This window comes from Chiloscyllium plagiosum, unplaced genomic scaffold, assembly GCF_037043375.1.
Source record: "Chiloscyllium plagiosum isolate Xiang-an unplaced genomic scaffold, Cpla_swu_hap1 HiC_scaffold_31, whole genome shotgun sequence".
Taxonomy (NCBI): Eukaryota; Metazoa; Chordata; class Chondrichthyes; order Orectolobiformes; family Hemiscylliidae; genus Chiloscyllium; species Chiloscyllium plagiosum.
In genome coordinates this window covers 56,477,433-56,496,024 of record NW_028270169.1, presented here as the reverse complement: position 1 = coordinate 56,496,024, position 18,592 = coordinate 56,477,433, and the positions used below count along the sequence as shown (strand labels likewise).

Here is an 18,592-nt window from a genome sequence, read left to right as displayed (position 1 = left end):
TGATTTCTATACCCACATCATCCTCCTCACGGGTGAACACCGACACAAAGTAGACATTTAGAACCCTACCTTTGTTCTCTGGTTCCAAGCACAAATTACCACTATGGTCGTAATGGGCCGTACCCTTCCCCTAATTTTTCTTAATGTACCTATAAAAAGCTTAGGCTTTCACTTCACTTTAACTGCTATTAAACTTCATGTCCCCTTTTACCTCTCTTAATTTCCTTTTTGAGTTTTCCCTTGTGCATTCTATCTTTCTTTAGGGCTTCTGCTGTTTTGAACGCTTGGTATGTGCCATAAACCTCCCTTTTTCTCTTTATTCAATCCTGTATGTCTCTCGATATCCAGGGTTCACCGGATTTGTTGTTCTTATTGGTGTGAAGATTCAGATAAAGCCTCATTAAAAGTGCTCTCATTTTCTATGTGTATAAATAACTGAACAAAGTTTGATTGATTTGAATTTTTTTTATTAAAAACAAGTCACATAATTTGTCATGACTGTGAACACTAAGATAAACAATTGGAGACTTGAAACCCAGTGATAAAGAGCAGTGCTTAGGGTGGAATGTTGTGAAGTGAGTGCGCCTGTACCAGCTGCCTCATCTCCGAGAACAAATCGTTGCTATGACGACCATGTCCACCTTGGGGCCTTGTAGACTGTTAAGCTGATGTGGAGATGCCTGGAGTAGTCCCTTATGAAGTTCTGTGAAAGATGGGAGGTGTTCTATGAAGAAATAGTGCTCCTTCCTCATTCGTTGTTGAGCAGTCTGGATTTCAAGGATGTTCCTGCGAAGTGTTGTCAGTTGGTTTGGAACTTGATAAAGCCTCATGTCAATGAGGCCCAATTCTCTCGTCTGCACTCACTCTGTTTTGGAGTCTCTTTTGGATGGAAAGGAGTGTTTTCCCTTTATTACTCTTTGATCTGTTTTAGAAAGAAGATCCAATAGCATTGTTTAATTAACGGAGGAGGCAATATTAAGTCCCACATTTTGAGTTAATTGTAACCATAGTTTTTAAAAAATATATTTATACTGGAGAGTGGAATTTACATTTAATAGTCCCCCGAAAGTGGGTATTGGGCCTGATGTGAGCTTCTTCTGTTCACATATGGCCAGCATAAGACGTCTGTGCTCCAGCTCATTGTAATCATTTCAGTGTCTAGCTATGTCACCCAAAGAGATGACATTGAAATAACTCCAGATATGCAAGTATCCCATCACCAAATCACCCTTTATTTACACATCATCATACTTGACGCTGATCCAGCTCCCTCAGAGCCAGCCCTCAGAGCGAACACAACCTCTGACCCTCCTGTTTATATCTGTCAGCCAGGGCTCCCTGATTGGACCAGATTAACAGCCCCAATCAGGGAACTCATATTCTATGAGGTCTACTTGACTGATCTCATTATAAACACTGGAGGCACCATACCCTTTCTTCCAGGACGCAGTGGAGATGCAGGTCATTGAGGCTGAAGCAGTCGAGAAGAGACTCTCTACAAGGCTTGCACGGAGGGTCAGTGGGGTCAGAGATCACCAGGGTCAATTATAAATACCCCAGTGGCTGGGGGCTCTTGATCAGGAGGAGGGGGGGGGGGGGGATGCTCCAGAAGCTGCAGGTGCTCCTGGTTTCTGGAGTCAGAGTTTCTTCAGGGAGCCACAACATGTCTAATCAGGTGGGACCATCCTCCCCAAGCTCCCAGGGTGTTCACCAGTTCTTATATGCCGTGGCGGCAACATGCCCCATCCATCATGGGTGATGGCCTTGAGCATTATCGCTAGACTATTAATCCAGAGAGCCAGGTATTGTTCTGGGGACCTGGGTTCGAATCCAAACAATGCAGATGGTATAATTTGAATTCAATAATAATCTGGAATAATCCACCACATGGGAGACTGGTTGAGAAGGTTAAAGGACATGGAATTGAGGGACACTTGGTGAGATGGATCAGAAACTGGCTTAGTATTAGATCACAAGGAGCAGAAGGCAGAGGCTGTATGAGTGACTGGAGGCTGGTGTTCAGCAGTGTACCACCAGGATCAGTATTGGGACCCTTATCGTGACATCGGTAAATGATACAGATGAAAGTGTGGGGGAAATCATAAGCAGGTTTGCAGATGACACCAAGTTTGGTACAGTGGTTAGCAGCGAAGAAGATGGTTGTAGGTTGCAGGTGGATAGATTCATCAGATGAGCAGACCAGTGGCAGATGGTATTTAACCTTAATGTGTGCAAGGTGATGCATTTTGGAAGAAAAAACATGATGAGGGAGTCTGTAAGAATGGCAGGACACTGGGTAGCTTGGAGGAACAGAGCAATCTTAGGGCAATTATTAACACAACACTGAAGTTGGCAGAGCATGTGACTGGGATAGTTGAGAAGGCATATGGGGCACCTACATTCATCAGTCATGGCATAGAGTATAAGAGCACGGAGGTAATGTTGGAGTTATGTTGGTTAGGCCACAGCTGGAGTACTGTGGTCACCTCACGACGGGAAGGATGTGATACCATTAGAGGGGGTACAGAGGAGGTTCGTCAGGATGTTGCCTGGGATGGAGTAATTGAGCTGTAAGGAGAGACCAGATAGGCAAGGATTGGTTTCTTTAGAGCAGAGAAGACTGAGGGGAACATGATTGAGGTGCATAAGATTATGACGGCTACGGACAGGGTGAAAAGAGAGCATCTGTCCCTTTAGGTTAAGGCATCAATCATGAGAGGGCATGGTTTTAGGATAAGTGGCAGGAGATTCAGAGTGGATTTGGGAAAAAAAACGTTTTCACTCAGCAGATGGTGGGAATCTGGAATGGACTGTGTGGGAAGGTATGGAAGACCAGAAACCTTACAACCTTTAAAAGATATTTGGATGAGCACCTCAAATATCACAGCATTCAAGGATATGGGATAAGTGCAGGAAATTGGGATTAGTGCACCTTTAGTGGTAGTTATGTTAGTGTGGACTGGACAGTCCCAAGGGCCTTTTCTGTGCTGTAGGACTTGATGACCTTCAGCCAAGCTTGTCCCCTCTCTGTGGGGTGTTCAGTGATGGGGGTGGGCCATTTAATTACGTGGGAGGGTAACATTTGGGGATCCTGACACCTCCTTTGCTGCCACTCAGATGAAGGCCAGGGCAGGAAAGCCTGGATGGTCTGTCTGCCCCTCCAATTGAAGCCTTCATGGGGCAGTTAATGTCATTAACCCAATGGTGGGTGTCTCACTGTGGGCTGCAGGCAGTTGGAGGAGGCTGGTTCCTCAGACAGAAGCACTCAGTTCCTGGTCCAGAGACCTGGCACCAGGGTGGGAGGAGGTGGCTGCACTGAGAAGCCCCTCCTGCCCTTGCTGCCTCACCTTCTGATCCCACCCCCATGAACCCCAGCCCCATCCATTCCTCACCCTGCTCCCTGCTCGATCTGGAGCCTCAGCTGGATGCTGTACCAGCAGCAGAGCCCACCTCTGATTGGCTGGCAGCCCTCAGTGGGTTGGAACTCCACTGTTGGAGGTGGGGTCCTTGAGCGAAGATTCACTGGTGACCCGTCAAGTGCCTGAGTAGCATGAAATATGGCAAACTTTCCCAAAAAGGGGTGGAATCTGCCAGCAGCTGAAAGCTCAAAGTAGGGCAAGGTTGGCACTGCTAGTGGTTGTGAAGGTGAGCCGGATGGGAACAAAACAGATTCAATGTCCAGTTGGAATACAATCATGGGCAGCTAACCAAACCAGCCAGTGCCTACCCAGGTACCAAAGTAACATTGCACACAGATTGATCTTGGGTTCTGCCTGCTCTTCCCATGTCCAGTCAAAGCTGACTTTGCTTGTGCTGACATGGTGCCCTGCACGAAGCACCTCACGTGGATGTATAGGCCATTGATTTTGTTGGCACCATTTTGGAGCTGTGAGGGTAATGCTGCAAAAACAGGGAAAACAATCACACTTTACATTGAGGGCCAAAGGAGCTGCGCTGAGCTGTCATGTTCACGCCCTTTGGTTTTCTAAGTGCAAATCAAGTGAAATGGAATGGGTCTTTCATTGAGTTTGATGACTTGGGGATTGATTACTCTTCACTCACTTCTGTTGGTTTCGATGCGGAGGCTTCCCCCTCGACATTCTTGAACTTCTTCTGTTTGTAGTAGTTTCGTTTCGGGAGCACATGGAGCAATACCAGATCACACACCAGGGTTGCCTTTAAAGAAAAGAATAGTTTACACTGTTCAAAAGAATTCACGCTCTTGGTACTAAGATGGGTGGCACGGTGGCACAGTGGTTAGCACTGCTGCCTCACAGCGCCTGAGACCCGGGTTCAATTCCCGCCTCAGGCGACTGACTGTGTGGAGTTTGCACGTTCTCCCCGTGTCTGCGTGGGTTTCCTCCGGGTGCTCCGGTTTCCTCCCACAGTCCAAAGATGTGCAGGTTAGGTGAATTGGCCATGCTAAATTGCCCGTAGTGTTAGGTAAGGGGTAAATGTAGGGGTATGGGTGGGTTTCGCTTCGGCGGGTCGGTGTGGACTTGTTGGGCCGAAGGGCCTGTTTCCACACTGTAATCTAATCTAATCTAATCTAAAAAAATCTAATCTAAGATTCCACATCCAGATTCAAAAAGTGGCAGCTTCAGCTCCTGGATTTGGCAGGTTCTACAGTCTAATACGAGATTCCCGAGTTAATTGTAAGGACAGAGAAAATGTGATTTGTTCTTGCCTTCCTCAGAGAATTGAAATTCAGAGAACATTCTTCCAAATTGAGCTGCAGTCGAGAATAAGCGTTCTAATTATATCGTACAATGTCAGGGACAAACAGGCATCCTTTTGGATTTGAACCAGAACCGTCTGCAGCCTAGGTCTCAGTGACAACTCCCATTACTCAGAGGTGGAATAATTACCCTTTAACCACTGTGAACTCTCTCCCTTTCACATAGCTGTCCCCACAAATGTTAATGCAGCATTCAATGACCATAGAGATGTTTTTTGGTCTGCCCGAAAGTTTTTGGTCTTACAGAACAAGTTGAGTGTGACTGAATGTTGCAGACTGGCATTTTGCAAAACCCAGGACTACATGCTGAGGGATGCACTAAAGCTTGAGGCAACTGTCTGAGACCTTCCTGCTGAAGTTAAATGGGGGTCTGTCCAGTTATCAGATCCTGCTTGTCCCCCAGTACATGTAAATATAGTATTGTGTGTCTACCTTTGGTTGGTTGGGATAGAGTCAAACTGAAATGTTTGTTTTGTTTCCTTGATACCTACGGAATAGAACCAAACTGCATTTGTGACAACGCAAAGCTAATTTTTATGAATAAAGTACATTGTTGAAATAAAAAAAAATTCTAGTTGCCTGTTGCTTGGGGAACTTGGGACAGCACAGCAGCTCAGTGGTTAGTACTGCAGCCTCACAGCGCCAGGGATCCGAGTTCGATTCCAGCCTTGGGCAACTGTCTGTGTGGAGTTTGCACATTCTCCCTGTGTTGTGAGGGTTTCTGCTACATGCTCTGGTTTCTTCCCACAGTTCAAAGATGTGATGGTTAGGTGGATTGGCCATGCTAAATTGACCATAGTGCCCAGGGTTGTGTTGGCTAGGTAGGTGAGCCATGGGAAATCAGAAATGAGACTGGTCTGGGTGGGATGCTCTTCGGTGGGTTGATGTGGACTCGATGGGCTGAAAGGCCTGCTTCCACACTGTAGGGATTCTATGACTTCTACGTCTGAGGCAAAGACACTGAAGTGTGTAAAATTTGACAAAAGATTTGCAAATGTAGCCCATTTGATGGTTGATTGTCTATTGAAAGTATTCACTGTTGATGAAGGGACGAAGAGAGACAATGTCACGATTCTAAGCTCCCAGTAACTGGTAGTTCCTGTTCCGGCTCCAGGATGTACAGGACTGCAGTGTACCAATGTTCTAATTGCAGCAGAAGAGATTCTGAGGAACTGCAGGTGTGATGTTGGAAAAGTAGTTTGAAAAAGAGGAGAAAGAGAAAACATTGAGGAAGAATAAATGTATGGCTCTGCTTTAACAAAACAATTACATGGTCTTCATAATTTGGAAAATGCAAAGGCTTTAATTCTGTATAAAATTCATTTGGTTGGGAGTATATGTTGCGTCCCATTTCCCCTTTTTAAAACTTGATGGAAAAGTAAGTGGGAGAGAAGGTAGATAGAACCAGGCATTTCTCGACCATTCATTGTACACCAAAGACCAAAGTTAACATTATCCTTTAGAAATGTTTGAGACAACCTATTCAGGGATATTATTACATGTTTCTGTAGACCCAAGCCTCCTGGATTTGAGGTAGGGACACTACCACTGCTCCATAAGAGCCCACCTTCCAGTTGCGGACTATGATGGAATAAACATAATTGTTTTTCACAACTTCATTATTTTTTACCTCTACCTTCCTCAGTGTAAGAACAAGAGAAAATGATTTAGTTCCTCAAGCCGGCTTCACCAGGCTCAGTGGTTAGCATTGCTGCCTCACAGCACCAGGGACCAGGTTCGATTCCAGCCTCAGGCGACTGTGTGGAGTTTGCACATTCTCCCCGTGTCTGTGTGGGTTTCCTCTGGATGCTCTGGTTTTCTCCCACAGTCCAAAGATGTGCAAGTCAGCTGAAATGGCCATGCTAAATTGCCCATAGTGCTAGGTGCATTAGTCAGAGGGAAATGGTTACTCTTCGGAGTGTCGGTATGGGCTGGTTGGGCCGAAGGGCCTGTTTCCACACTGTAGGGAATCTAATCTAAAAAAAAAATTCAATTAAATGTGGGCCAAACTCCACCTCACCTCCACTTAATCCTTTTCCCCATATTCTCTCACCAGTGAAAATCTATTAATCTCAACCTTGAAAGATCCACTTTACACCTCAATCTCATTCCAGCCCGTTACCATTCATAGCCCTTTGAGAGGAATGAGATCTAGATTTTGACTATTTTTCATGTAAAAAGGTGCTTCCTGACAATTTTCTGAAATGATCAGGCTCTAATTTTGAGATTGCTGCGTGTATTTACTTACCACTCCGAACACCCCAATTCCGGAACCGATAGTTGTCATGGTTGGAATGATGTTAAACTTACCAGCCTGTTTAAAATAAAAATAAAACCATCAAACAAGGTGAGTAACTAAATACAAACTCTAGTGCACATGCAAACTAGTGTAACTTTTACCAGAGACTGACTACTTTGACCAGAAGACATTAATAGTTGTTCTGAAGAAAAGTGAAATGCACCCTTGACAAGTGAAGTTTTGTAAAATTAATAAAAGAGTGATTTTTAAATTACCTGATAGGCCAACATTCATGGACCAGGACAAGGGAAGACATTTGATTGTAGGAGTGCCTTGTGAGGACGATTTGAGTGTTAGCATTATATCTGGGTGGAGATTCTATTAGCTTTAAATGTACTTGGCACGGTTGAGTGAATCAAGCCATCCCATTTAAGTAAATGACATTCTTTGTTTGGTAGGAATGCCTGGTAACTAAGGAACACAGTCTGTGTGAGAGTACAGGAGGGTAGAACCTCAGCAAAGTGAGACAAGGCCAAGTGAGTTACTGACTATGGTTGGAAATTTGGTTCCAATTGAAAATTTAGCGTGAAAGGGTTGGGAAGGCTGGTGGTGGGAGGGGGCAATGGTGCTTTAACTCACCTTTACTTCAAGAAATAACCTCTCCAGAAAGAGAGGTGAGTTGGATCAGAATAAAAGACCAAAAAGCTACCCTGTGGTCAGAGCAACAGCAGAGTGACTGTACACACTACACTGTGATGGCAATGTAGGGAAAGAAGCTGCTTGGTGATTCGGTTTGCTGAATAAGGTAAAAGTTTGTGTTTCAATCTCCAATGTTTTTCTTTGTAATAAAATATTGGTCCTTTCCTTCATAATAAGTATTGGTCACTTGTTTTCTCTCTTTCCAGTTTATAAGAACAACATATCAGTGTAGTGACATAAAAGGAGCAGGGAATTTCTAGAAATTAATTTATAAGGTCATAGAGATGTACAGCATGGAAACAGACTTTTCAGTCCAACGTGTCCATGCCGACTAGGTATCCTCACCTAATCTAGTCCCATTTGCCAGAATTTGGCTCATATCCCTCCAATTCTTTCCTATTCATATAACCATCCAGAACTCCCCAGTCATGGGGAAAAGACATTGACTATTTATCCTAACATGATTTTATACGTCTCTATAAGGTCACCCCTCAGGCTCCAACAGTCAAGTGAAAATAGCCCCAGCCTGTTCAGCCTCTCCCTTCATGTATGGCTTGAATGGAAGAGTGTACAGTTTGTGAGTCTCAAACAATACCCTATTAGTCTGTTGAATATTTAATATATTTATTTATAATCTGAGCATCACCTAATAGAGTGAATACATTATAGAAAATGGTCATCTGAGAAATGTAGCGAGATTTGTCTGTTCAATCCCAGGTCTAGGTTTATTCCCCAATAAGGTTTGTCCTTGTTAGTTAGAGATCTATGATTGACCTAGAAGAGTGGTTGGTGACACCGAATGCAAGAAAACAAGTATAGACCCCAAAACATAACACTTGATACAGTATTGGAGCTATTCTTTCCACTTAATGATCACCGATGAATGAATCTGAAACAATTGATTCTCTCAAATGAAAACTGAAGATTCAGAGTAGTCATTTTGATGACACCACATTGTGTTGTATCTGGGACCAATATTGGATGGAAAAGACTCTTAGAGTCCCATCAATAAAACAGACCCATCAGAAACCTCACCACTAACCTGCTCATTGAGGGCATCAATGGACAATTCAGGGAGGCTTTGGGAAGGGATAAACATCTTTAGGAAATTTAAAAAGAGATTCACACTACCTCGAGCTACCTTAAAGTAGTGTCGGATGTAAATTCCATTCCCTTCACTTGATGACATCACCCAAAAATAAGACAGTTTTACCTTCCCATGGACCATAATATCAAATCGAACTCCATACACCTTGTAGAGATCTCTCATTTCCACATCATTTTCCTTGTAGTATTTTGCATACCTTTGGGAAAAAAGTATGCAATGTTAGTGGAGCTTGAAAAAAAGAACGCTTTATGTTTCAGTAGCACTTATCATATCTTCCGGCCCTCCAAAAGTGCTTTAAGCTGGTGAGGTACGTCAGACCTGAGTAAGAAACAGAGGGGCTAATTGAACACAGCACTTCCTCCAAACAGCCGACTGATGACGCATTGATAATCTGTTTGTTATATGGTTTGAGGAATACTGCACAGGGCTCAGGGAGAACATTTCCTTGAAATCGTGCCATGGAATCCGATGAGATGATCAGACAGACCACAATGAACATAAGAATGTAAGAACTAGGAGCAGGAGTAGGCTATTTGGCCATTACTCATTAAAAATATATCCTCCACCTCTCGCTTCCTTCAATAAATGGCCTTATCAAATTTAAGTACTAAGAGTTTATCCAATTGTTCCTCCTTATCAATTTTGAACTCTTGTCATGATTGAGTTCCTACCTTTGTCACCATGGCCATACCTAAAATAACTCCACAGAGGCCGGTATCCCATCACCACGTCTCCCTTTATTTACAGATGCATAGTATTTGATGCTAGTCAGGCTCCCTCAGAGCCAGCTCTCAGAGTGAGCAGAACCTCTGACACTCCTGTTTAAATCTGTCAGCCAGGGCTCTCTGATTGGACCAGGTAAACTGTCCCTACTCTATTATGTCCATCTGGCTGACCTTGTTAAAATCACGACCATACCTTATACGTAAAGACAGAAGTGAGGTATTCTCTCCATATGCCAACGTTACCCATCACTCCTCAGCCTGTATTCATCTCTAGCCAGGCTTACACCTCCTTTAGACACTCTTATCTATTGATGCACTTGCAGAAGACTCTGGGATTTTCCTTTCTCTTGGCCACTGGTCTTTTATTATCATCTCTTTGCTCCTTTCATTTGTTTTTCACCTATTCTCTGAACCTGTATATTCAGTTTGGTTCTCACCTCTGTTTTTTAACCAGTTACCTGCCTGAAGCATACCTGTTCTTCTTTACCTTAATATCTATCTCTCCGGTTATCCAGGGATCCTTTGCCTGTCAAGGGAGTATACTTTGGCCGTGCCTGAAGTTTTGTTTTAATGTAGTCCATTGTTTAGCTACAGTCTTTATTTCCAACCGTTGTCCTCTTGTCCATCTGGCCCAGTTTTGTACTTAAAGCCTGCCTTCCACCAGTTGATTATCTTACTCTGGATTGCTCACTATCCCTTTCTACTGCAGTTCTAAACCCTATTTTACTTTTTCCCAATTCACTTGTGGGCATCGCTGGTTGGGCCAGCATTTTTTGACCGTCTCTAGTTGCGAACGTGGTGGTGCCAGGCTGCCTTCTTGAACTACCGCAGTTCATGTGCTATGGGTACACTGCTGTTAGGGAGGGACTTCCAGGATTTGGACCTTGTGACAGTGAAGGAACAGCGGTATATTTCCAAGTTGGAATGGTGAGTGGCTTGGAGGGAATGATGAAAGTGGCCATGGGTTTGGAAGGTGTTGTCTGAGGATCTTTGGTGAATTTCTGCAATGCATCTTATAGATGGTACACAGTGCTAATGAGCATCAGTGGTGGAGGGACTAGATGTTAATGAGTGTGACACTAATTAAACAGGCTGCTTTATCCTGAATGGTGTTAGGCTTCTTGAGTATTGTTGGAGCTGCACCCAATCCAGGCAAGTGGAAAGTATTCCATCATATTCCTGACTTGTGCTGACAGGTTTTGGGGAGTCAGAAAGTGAGTTCCTCACTTCAGAATTCCTAGTCTCTGACCTGCTCTTGGAGCCAGTGTACTATGTGGCGAGTCTAGTAAAGTTTCTGTTGAATGATAACCCCCAGGATGTTGACAGTGGGGAGTTCAGAAATAGTAACAGCATTGAATATCAAGGGGCAGTGTTTAGATTGCTTCTTATCGGAGACAGTCATCGCCTGGCATTTGTGTGACACCGTTGTGACTTGCCACTTGTCAGCCCAAGATTAGATATTGCCCAGATATTGCTGCACTTGAACATGGACTGCTTCAGTATATGAGGACTCGCAAATGGTGCTGAACATTGTACAATCATTGGCAAACATGCCCATCTCTCACTTATAATGGAGAGAAAATCTTTGAAGCAACTGAAGATAGTTGAGCCTGGACATTTCCTGAGGAACTCCTGCAGAGATGTCTTGGAAATCCAATAATGACTGACCTCAATCAACCACAACCATCTTCCTATGTGCCAGGTATGACTTAACCAGTGGTGAGTTTTACTCTGATACCCATTGATTCCAGTTTTACTCGGCTCCTTGATGCCAGACTCTGTTGCTTGTGGCCATGATGTCAAGAGCAGACACTGTCACCTCACCTTATTATATTTTGATCACTGTGCCCTAAACGATACCCCACAGGCACTTGATCCACCTTATTCCCACCAATCCCCATGCTCCTGAACACCTATGTTCTGCCTGCAAAAATGACCCTGAGCTTCCATTTGCCTGTCAATTCAACACCCCACCCTGTTCCTCGGACAACGTCTCTGTTTCAGGCTTGCTGCAGTGCTCCAGTGAAGCTCAGTACAAGCTGGAAGACTTGTACCTCATTTTCCACTTGGGGACCTTCCAGCCTTCTGGACTGAATAATTTTAGGGCCTGAAATCTCCCATGCCCACTCTCCAAGCCTTGTCCTCACATAGTCTGCTATTACACATAATTCATTGTGAGCCATTAACAGTCTCCATTAACAGCTATTCACTCTCATCAGATTGTTATCCACTCCATTGTCTGTCCAACTGTTCTTCTCTCTCTTTGGGCTCTAGCCCCACCTATCGTTTAATCCTAATCCCCTTCCCCCACCCTAACTTCTGCATATAAATTGACATTTTCCTATCTACCATCAGTTCTGAGGAATGGTCACTGAATCTGAAATGTAAACTCTGATTTCTCCTCACAGATGCTGCCAGACCTGCTGAGCTTTTCTAGCAATTTCTGCGTTTGCTCCTGATGTCCAGCATCCTTAGTTCTTTCACTTTTTATTTAGTGTTCCTTTCTTGTTGGACTAGATACATACTGCTGGAGGCAAATCTCCCAAAATCTGCCAATGCATGAATGCTTGGTCCCCTTTCCAACACCACTATCCCAGTCTATGTATGGGTAATGTAAGTTCCTGCTTATAACGACTTCAAGATGTTTATACCTCTCTGAGATTTTCTTGAAGATTTGTTCCCCGTGTCCTTCCCATTACTTGGTGGTCTACATACTATATTCAGTAATATATTGCGGAGAAAGTGAAGTCTGCAGATGCTGGAGATCAAAGTTGAAACTTTATTGCTGGAACAGCACAGCAGGTCAGGCAGCATCCAGGGAACAGGAGATTCGACGTTTCGGGCACAGGCCCTTCTTCAGGAATCAAAGCGCCTGTGCCCGAAACGTCGAATCTCCTGTTCCCTGGATGCTGCCTGACCTGCTATGCTGTTCCAGCAATAAAGTTTCAAATCAGTAATATATTGCACCTTGTTGATCCTTAGTTCCAGCCAAAGTAATTCTGTTCTTGATCTTCCTGGGCATCCTCTTTCTCCAGCACTACAATGCTCTTAATCATAGAGTCATAGAGATGTACAGCACAGAAACAGACCCTTTGGTCCAACCTGTCCATGCCGACCAGATATCCCAACCCAATCTAGTCCCACCTGGCAGCACTTGCACCATATCCCTCTAAAACCTTCCTACTTAAAAGACCAGATGCCTTTTAAGTGTTAGAATTCTACTAGCCTCTCCCACTTCCTTTGGCAGCTCATTTCATACACGTACCATCCTCTGTGTGAAAAGGTTGTCCCTTAGGTCCCTTTTATATCTTACCATCTCACCTTAAACTACGCCCTTTAGTTCAGGACTCCCCCCAACCCAGGGAAAAGACTTTGTCTATTTTACTTATCCATGCCCCTCTTGATTTTATAAACTTCTATAAGGTCACCCCTCAGCCTCTGACGCTCCAGGGAAAACAGCCCCAGCCGATTCAGCCTTTCCCTATAGCTGAAATCCTCCAACCCTGGCAACATCCTTGTATATATTTTCCGAACCTTTTCAAGTTTCACAATGTCCTTCTGATAGAAAGGAGACTGAAATTGCACTCAATATTTCAAAAGTGGCCTAACCAATGTCCTGTATAGCTGCACATGACCTCCCAACTCCTGTACTCAATACTCTGACCAATAAAGGAAAGCATACCTTCTTCACTATCCTATCTACCTGCGACTCCACTTTCAAGGAACTATGAACCTGCACTCCAAGGTCCCCAGTACTGCCATTCTTCTTTCTATTCTTCCTTATTTGAATACCTTTTGTCCAGGAATATTTATCATTTAGTCTGCCTTCATTCAGCTCTTTGTTAATACTACAATATCATAATTCCACATGGCAATCTGATTCTATAAATCACTTGCCTCATTGAATATCTTCGGCACATTCATTTACATGCAGTGTAACCCTGATTTGGACTTCATTATTTTCTCTCTAACTTAAGATTGACTTATTTATCCTTATTCTAATGCTATCTGTCTCTTCCAGCATTTTGTGCACCCTGATATCACTCCCTGACATATTCTCTATTAGTTCCCACAAACCTGCCACATTAGTTTCAAGCACCCCCCCCCCCCCCCCCCCGCCCCCAAAATAGCGCTGCAAAACATCTAACATAGAACATAGAACATTACAGCGCAGTACAGGTCCTTCGGCCCTCGATGTTGCGCTGACCTGTCATACCAATCTGAAGCCCATCCATGTACGTCCATATGCTTGTCCAATGACGACTTAAATGTACTTGGTGAATCTACTACCGTTGCAGGCAAAGTATTCCATACCCTTACTACTCTCTGAGTAAAGAAGCTACCTCTGACATCTGTCCTATATCTATCACCCCTCAATTTAAAGCTATGCCCCCTCGTGCTCGCCGTCACCATTCTTGGAAAAGGCTCTCCCTGTCCACCCTATCTAACCCTCTGATTATCTTATATGTCTCTATTAAGTCACCTCTCAACTTTCTTCACTCCAATGAAAACAACCTCAAGTCCCTCAGCCTTTCCTCATAAGGCTTTCCCTCCAGACCAGGCAACATCCAAGTAAATTTCCTCTGCACCCTTTCCAAAGCTTCCACATCTTTCTTATAATGCGGTGACCAGAACTGTACACAATACTCCAAGTGCGGCCACACCAGAGTTTTGTACAGCTGTAGCATAACCTCATGGCTCTGGAACTCGATCCCACTATTAATAAAAGCTAAAACATTGTATGCCTTCTTAACAACCCTGTGTACATGGACACTGAGATCTCTCTGCTCATCTACACTACCAAGAATCTTACCATTAGCCCAGTACTTTGCATTCCGGTTACTCCGACCAAAGTGAATCACCTCACACTTGTCCGCATTAAACTCCATTTGCCTCCTCTCGGCCCAGCTATTAGGGCTAGGAAGGGGCATGAAAAGGTCTTGGCAGGAAGGATTAGGAAAAACACTTACATGAGGAATAAGAGAATGATCAGCTTATCTATGTCTCTCTGTAACTTATAACACCCTTTGTCACTATCCACAACTCCACCGACCTTAGTGTTGTCTGCAAATTTATTAACCCACCCTTCTACGCCCTCATCCAGGTCATTTATAAAAATGATGAACAACAGTGGACCCAACACCGACCCTTGCGGTACACCACTGGTAACTGGACTCCAGGATGAACATTTCCCATCAACCACCACCCTCTGTCTTCTTTCAGCAAGCCAATTACTGATCCAAATTGCTATATCTCCCACAATCCCATTCCTCCGCATTTTGTACAATAGGCTACTGTGGGGAACCTTATTTAATGCCTTGCTGAAATCCATATACACCACATCAACCGGTTTACTCTCATCTACCTTTTTGGTCACCTGCTCAAAGAACTCAATAAGGTTTGTGAGGCACTACTTACCCTTCACAAAACCGTGCTGACTATCCCTAATCAAATTATTCTTTTCTAGATGATTATAAATCCTATCTCTTATAACCTTTTCCAACACTTTACCAACAACTGAAGTAAGGCTCACTGATCTATAATTACCTCGGTTGTCACTACTCCCCTTCTTGAACAGGGAACCACATTTGCGATCCTCCAGGCTTCTGACATTATTCCTGTAGACAATGACGATTTAAAGATCAATGCCAAAGGCTCGGCAATCTCCTCCCTGGCTTCCCAGAGGATCCTGGGATAAATCCCATCTGGCCCAGGGGACTTATCTATTTTCACACTCTGCAGGATTTCTAATACCTCTTCCTTGTGAACCTCAATCCCACCCCCAGTCTAGTGGCCTGTATCTCAGTATTCCCCTCAACAACATTGTCGTTTTCTAGAGTGAATAGCAAGGAATTCCACCCCAGTTCAGTTCAGAAGGAACCTGTCTAGGTCTCACAGATGCAGGAATGGTTGCTGGATGTTCCAGGGTTTAGACCTTTTAAAAAGAACAGGGAGAGGGATAGAAGAAGAGGGGAGTAGCATTGTGAATTAGAGAGTGCATCACAGCTGCAGGAAAGGTGGTTGTTGAGGAGGGGTTTGTCCACTTTGTCAGTATGGGGGTTGAAGTCAGTAACAGGAAAGGAGCAGTCACTTTATTGGGTGTTTTTTATAGACCGCCCTAATAGCAGCAGAGAGATGGAAGAACAGATTGGACAGCAAATCTTGGAAAAGTGCCGATGTAACAGAGTTGTTGTTATGGGTGACTTCAACTTCCCCAATGTTGATTGGAACCTCCTTAGTACAGATGGTCTGCATGGAGCCGATTTTGTCAGGTATATCAGGAAGGATCCCTGACTCAATATATAGATAGGCTAACTGAGGGAAGGCCATATTGGATTTGGTGCTAGGCAACGAGCCAGTCCAGGTGTCAGATCTCTCAGGGGGAGAGCATTTCGGTGACAGTGACTCCAACTGCCTCACCTTTACCAGAGCCACGGAGAGGGATAGGAGCAGACAGTATGGGACGGTATTTAATTGGGGAGGGGAAATTATACTGCTGTTAGACAGGAGCTGGGGAGGATAAATTGCGAACGCACATTTGTTGCGAGTGTTGGATAAACTTTGTCCCACTGAGACAGGCAAGGAATAGTAAGGTGAAGGAGCCTTGGATGACAAGAGAAGAGGAGCTTCTCATCAAGAGGAAGAAGGAAGCTTACTTAAGCTTGAGGAAACAAGGCTCTGGCACAGCTTTAGAGGGTTACAGGATAGCTAGGAAAGAACTCAAAAAATGGACTGAGGAGAGCTAGGAAGGGGCATGAAAAGGTCTTGGCAGGAAGGATTAGGAAAAACACTTACATGAGGAATAAGAGAATGATCAGAGAGAGGGTAGGGCCAATCAGGGATAGTGGAGGGAACTTGTACCTGGAGTCTGAAGAGGTAGGGGAAGCCCTAAATGAGTTTTTTGCTTCAGTATTCACGAGAGAGAGAGGGGTCATTGTTGAGAGCGAGAACACTGTTGACCAGATTAATAGGCTTAAACAGATTGATATTAAGGAAGTGGATGTGCTGGAAGTTCTGAGAAGCATCAAGATAGATAATTCCCCAGGGCCGGACCAGGTATATCCAAGATTGCTATGGGAAGCTTGCGGCGCCTCTGGCAATGATCTTTGGATGGAGGCAGATGTTGTTCCGCTGTTCAAGAAAGGGAATAGAGAAATCCCTGGGAATTACAGACCAGTCAGTCTTACATCGGTGGTAAGCAAGGTACTGGAAAGGATTCTGAGAGACAGGATTTATGGTTATTTGGAAAAACTTAGTTTGATTAAAGATAGTTAGCATGGCTTTGTGAGGGGCAGGTCATGCCTCACAAACCTTATTACGTTCTTTGAGGATGTGACGAGACAGGTTGATGAAGGTCGAACAGTGGATGTGGTGTATATGGATTTCAGTAAGGCATCTGATAAGGTTCCCTATGGTAGGTCCATTCAGAAAGTTAGGAGGGATGGGATACGGGGAAATTTGGTTGGCTGGATATGGAATTGGCTGGCCAAAAGAGTGGTCGTGGATGGAGAGTATTCTGCCTGGAGGTCGGTGACCAGTGGTGCTCCGCTGGGATCTGTTCTTGGGCCTCTGCTCTTTGTAGTTTTTATAAATGACTTGGATGAAGAGGTGGAAGGGTGAGTTAGTAAGGTTGCTGATGACATGAAGGTCAGTGGTGCTGTAGATAGTGTCAAGGGCTGTTGCTGGCTACAACAGGGCATTGACAGGATGCAGAGCTGGGCTGAGAAGTGGCAGATGGAGTTCAACCTGGATAAATGCGAAGCGTTTCATTTTGGAAGGTCGAATTTGAATGCTGAATACAGGGTTAAAGACAGGATTCTTGGCCGTGAGGAGAACAGTGGGATCTTGAGGTCCACGTACATAGATGCCTCAAAGTTGCCACTCACGTTGATAGGTTTGTTAAGAAAGCTTATGGTGTTTTGGCTTTCATTAACAGGGGGATTGAGTTTAAGAGCCACAAGGTTTTGCTGCAGTTCTATAAAACTCTGGTTACACCACACTTGGAATACTGTGTCTAATTCTGGTCACCTCATTACAGGAAGGATGTAGATGCTTTAGAGAGGATGCAGAGGAGATGTACCAGGATGCTGCCTGGATTGGAGGGCATGGCTTATGAAGAAAGGTTGAGGGAGCTAGGGCTTTTCTCATTGGAGCGAAGGAAGGAAGAGAGGTGACTTGATAGAGGTGTACAAGGTAATGAGAGGCATAGACAGAGCAGATAGCCAGAGAGTTTCCCCGGGGCAGAAATGGCTGTCACGAGGGGTCATAACTTTAAGGTGATTGGAGGAAGTAATAGGGGCGATATCAGAGGTAGGTTCTTTATGCAGAGAGTGGTGAGTGCGTGGAATGCACTGCCAGCAGTGGGAGTAGAGTCAGAGACATTAGGGACATTTAAGCAACTGCTGGACAAGCACATGGATGGCAGTAAATTGAGGGATGTGTAGGTTAGGTTGGTCTTAGATTAAATACTTGGCAAAACATCATGGGCCAAAGAGTCTGTACTGTGCTGCACGGCTCTCTGTTTAATGTTCTATTCTTGTGGAGTTGTGGTGGTCACCCATTCTCTTCCTGGCTGAATGTCCCTAGCCTGCAATGTGATCACCTCTCTGATCGTGTTATGTACATAACCCTCCACTTTGTGATGTGCCCGTGACTCCAATGTCCACTTGATCTCTGAAACTTGGAGCTCAATTATCTGCAGCTGGTAGTACTTCTTGCATATGTAGGTGAATATTCAGTGATGTCTATGATTTCCTACACATTATAGTATCTTCATCCAAGTCATTAATATAAATTATAAAAAACACTGATCTCTGTGACCCATCACTCGTTACATCTTTCCAACCAGAATCAAAGCTCATTTACACCTAGTCTCCATTTTCCCATTCGCTCGTCAATCTTCTATTCATACTAGTATGTTAGCTCCAACACCATGAGCCATTAGCTCGTCAATCTTCTATTCATACTAGTGTGTTAGCTCCAACACCATGAGCCATTAGCTCTTTTAGATTAGATTACTTACAGTGTGGAAACAGGCCCTTCGGCCCAACAAATCCACACCGACCCGCTGAAGCGTAACCCAC

At 44.3% G+C, this 18,592-nt stretch overlaps 1 protein-coding gene across 1 annotated transcript in view; it reads right to left on the bottom strand.

Annotated features, from left to right (window-relative positions):
* Positions 1–451: 451 nt before the first annotated feature.
* The window catches only part of p2rx1 (purinergic receptor P2X, ligand-gated ion channel, 1), a 105,202-nt gene continuing 87,061 nt past the window's right edge, over positions 452–18,592 (bottom strand). The window contains exons 9-12 of the mRNA XM_043718820.2: positions 8,890–8,980; positions 6,987–7,052; positions 4,063–4,176; positions 452–922 (exon numbers count right to left, since the gene is read on the bottom strand). Coding sequence (XP_043574755.2) covers positions 911–922; positions 4,063–4,176; positions 6,987–7,052; positions 8,890–8,980 — 283 coding nt within the window. The 3' untranslated portion in view covers positions 452–910. The remainder of the gene's footprint in view (positions 923–4,062; positions 4,177–6,986; positions 7,053–8,889; positions 8,981–18,592) is intronic.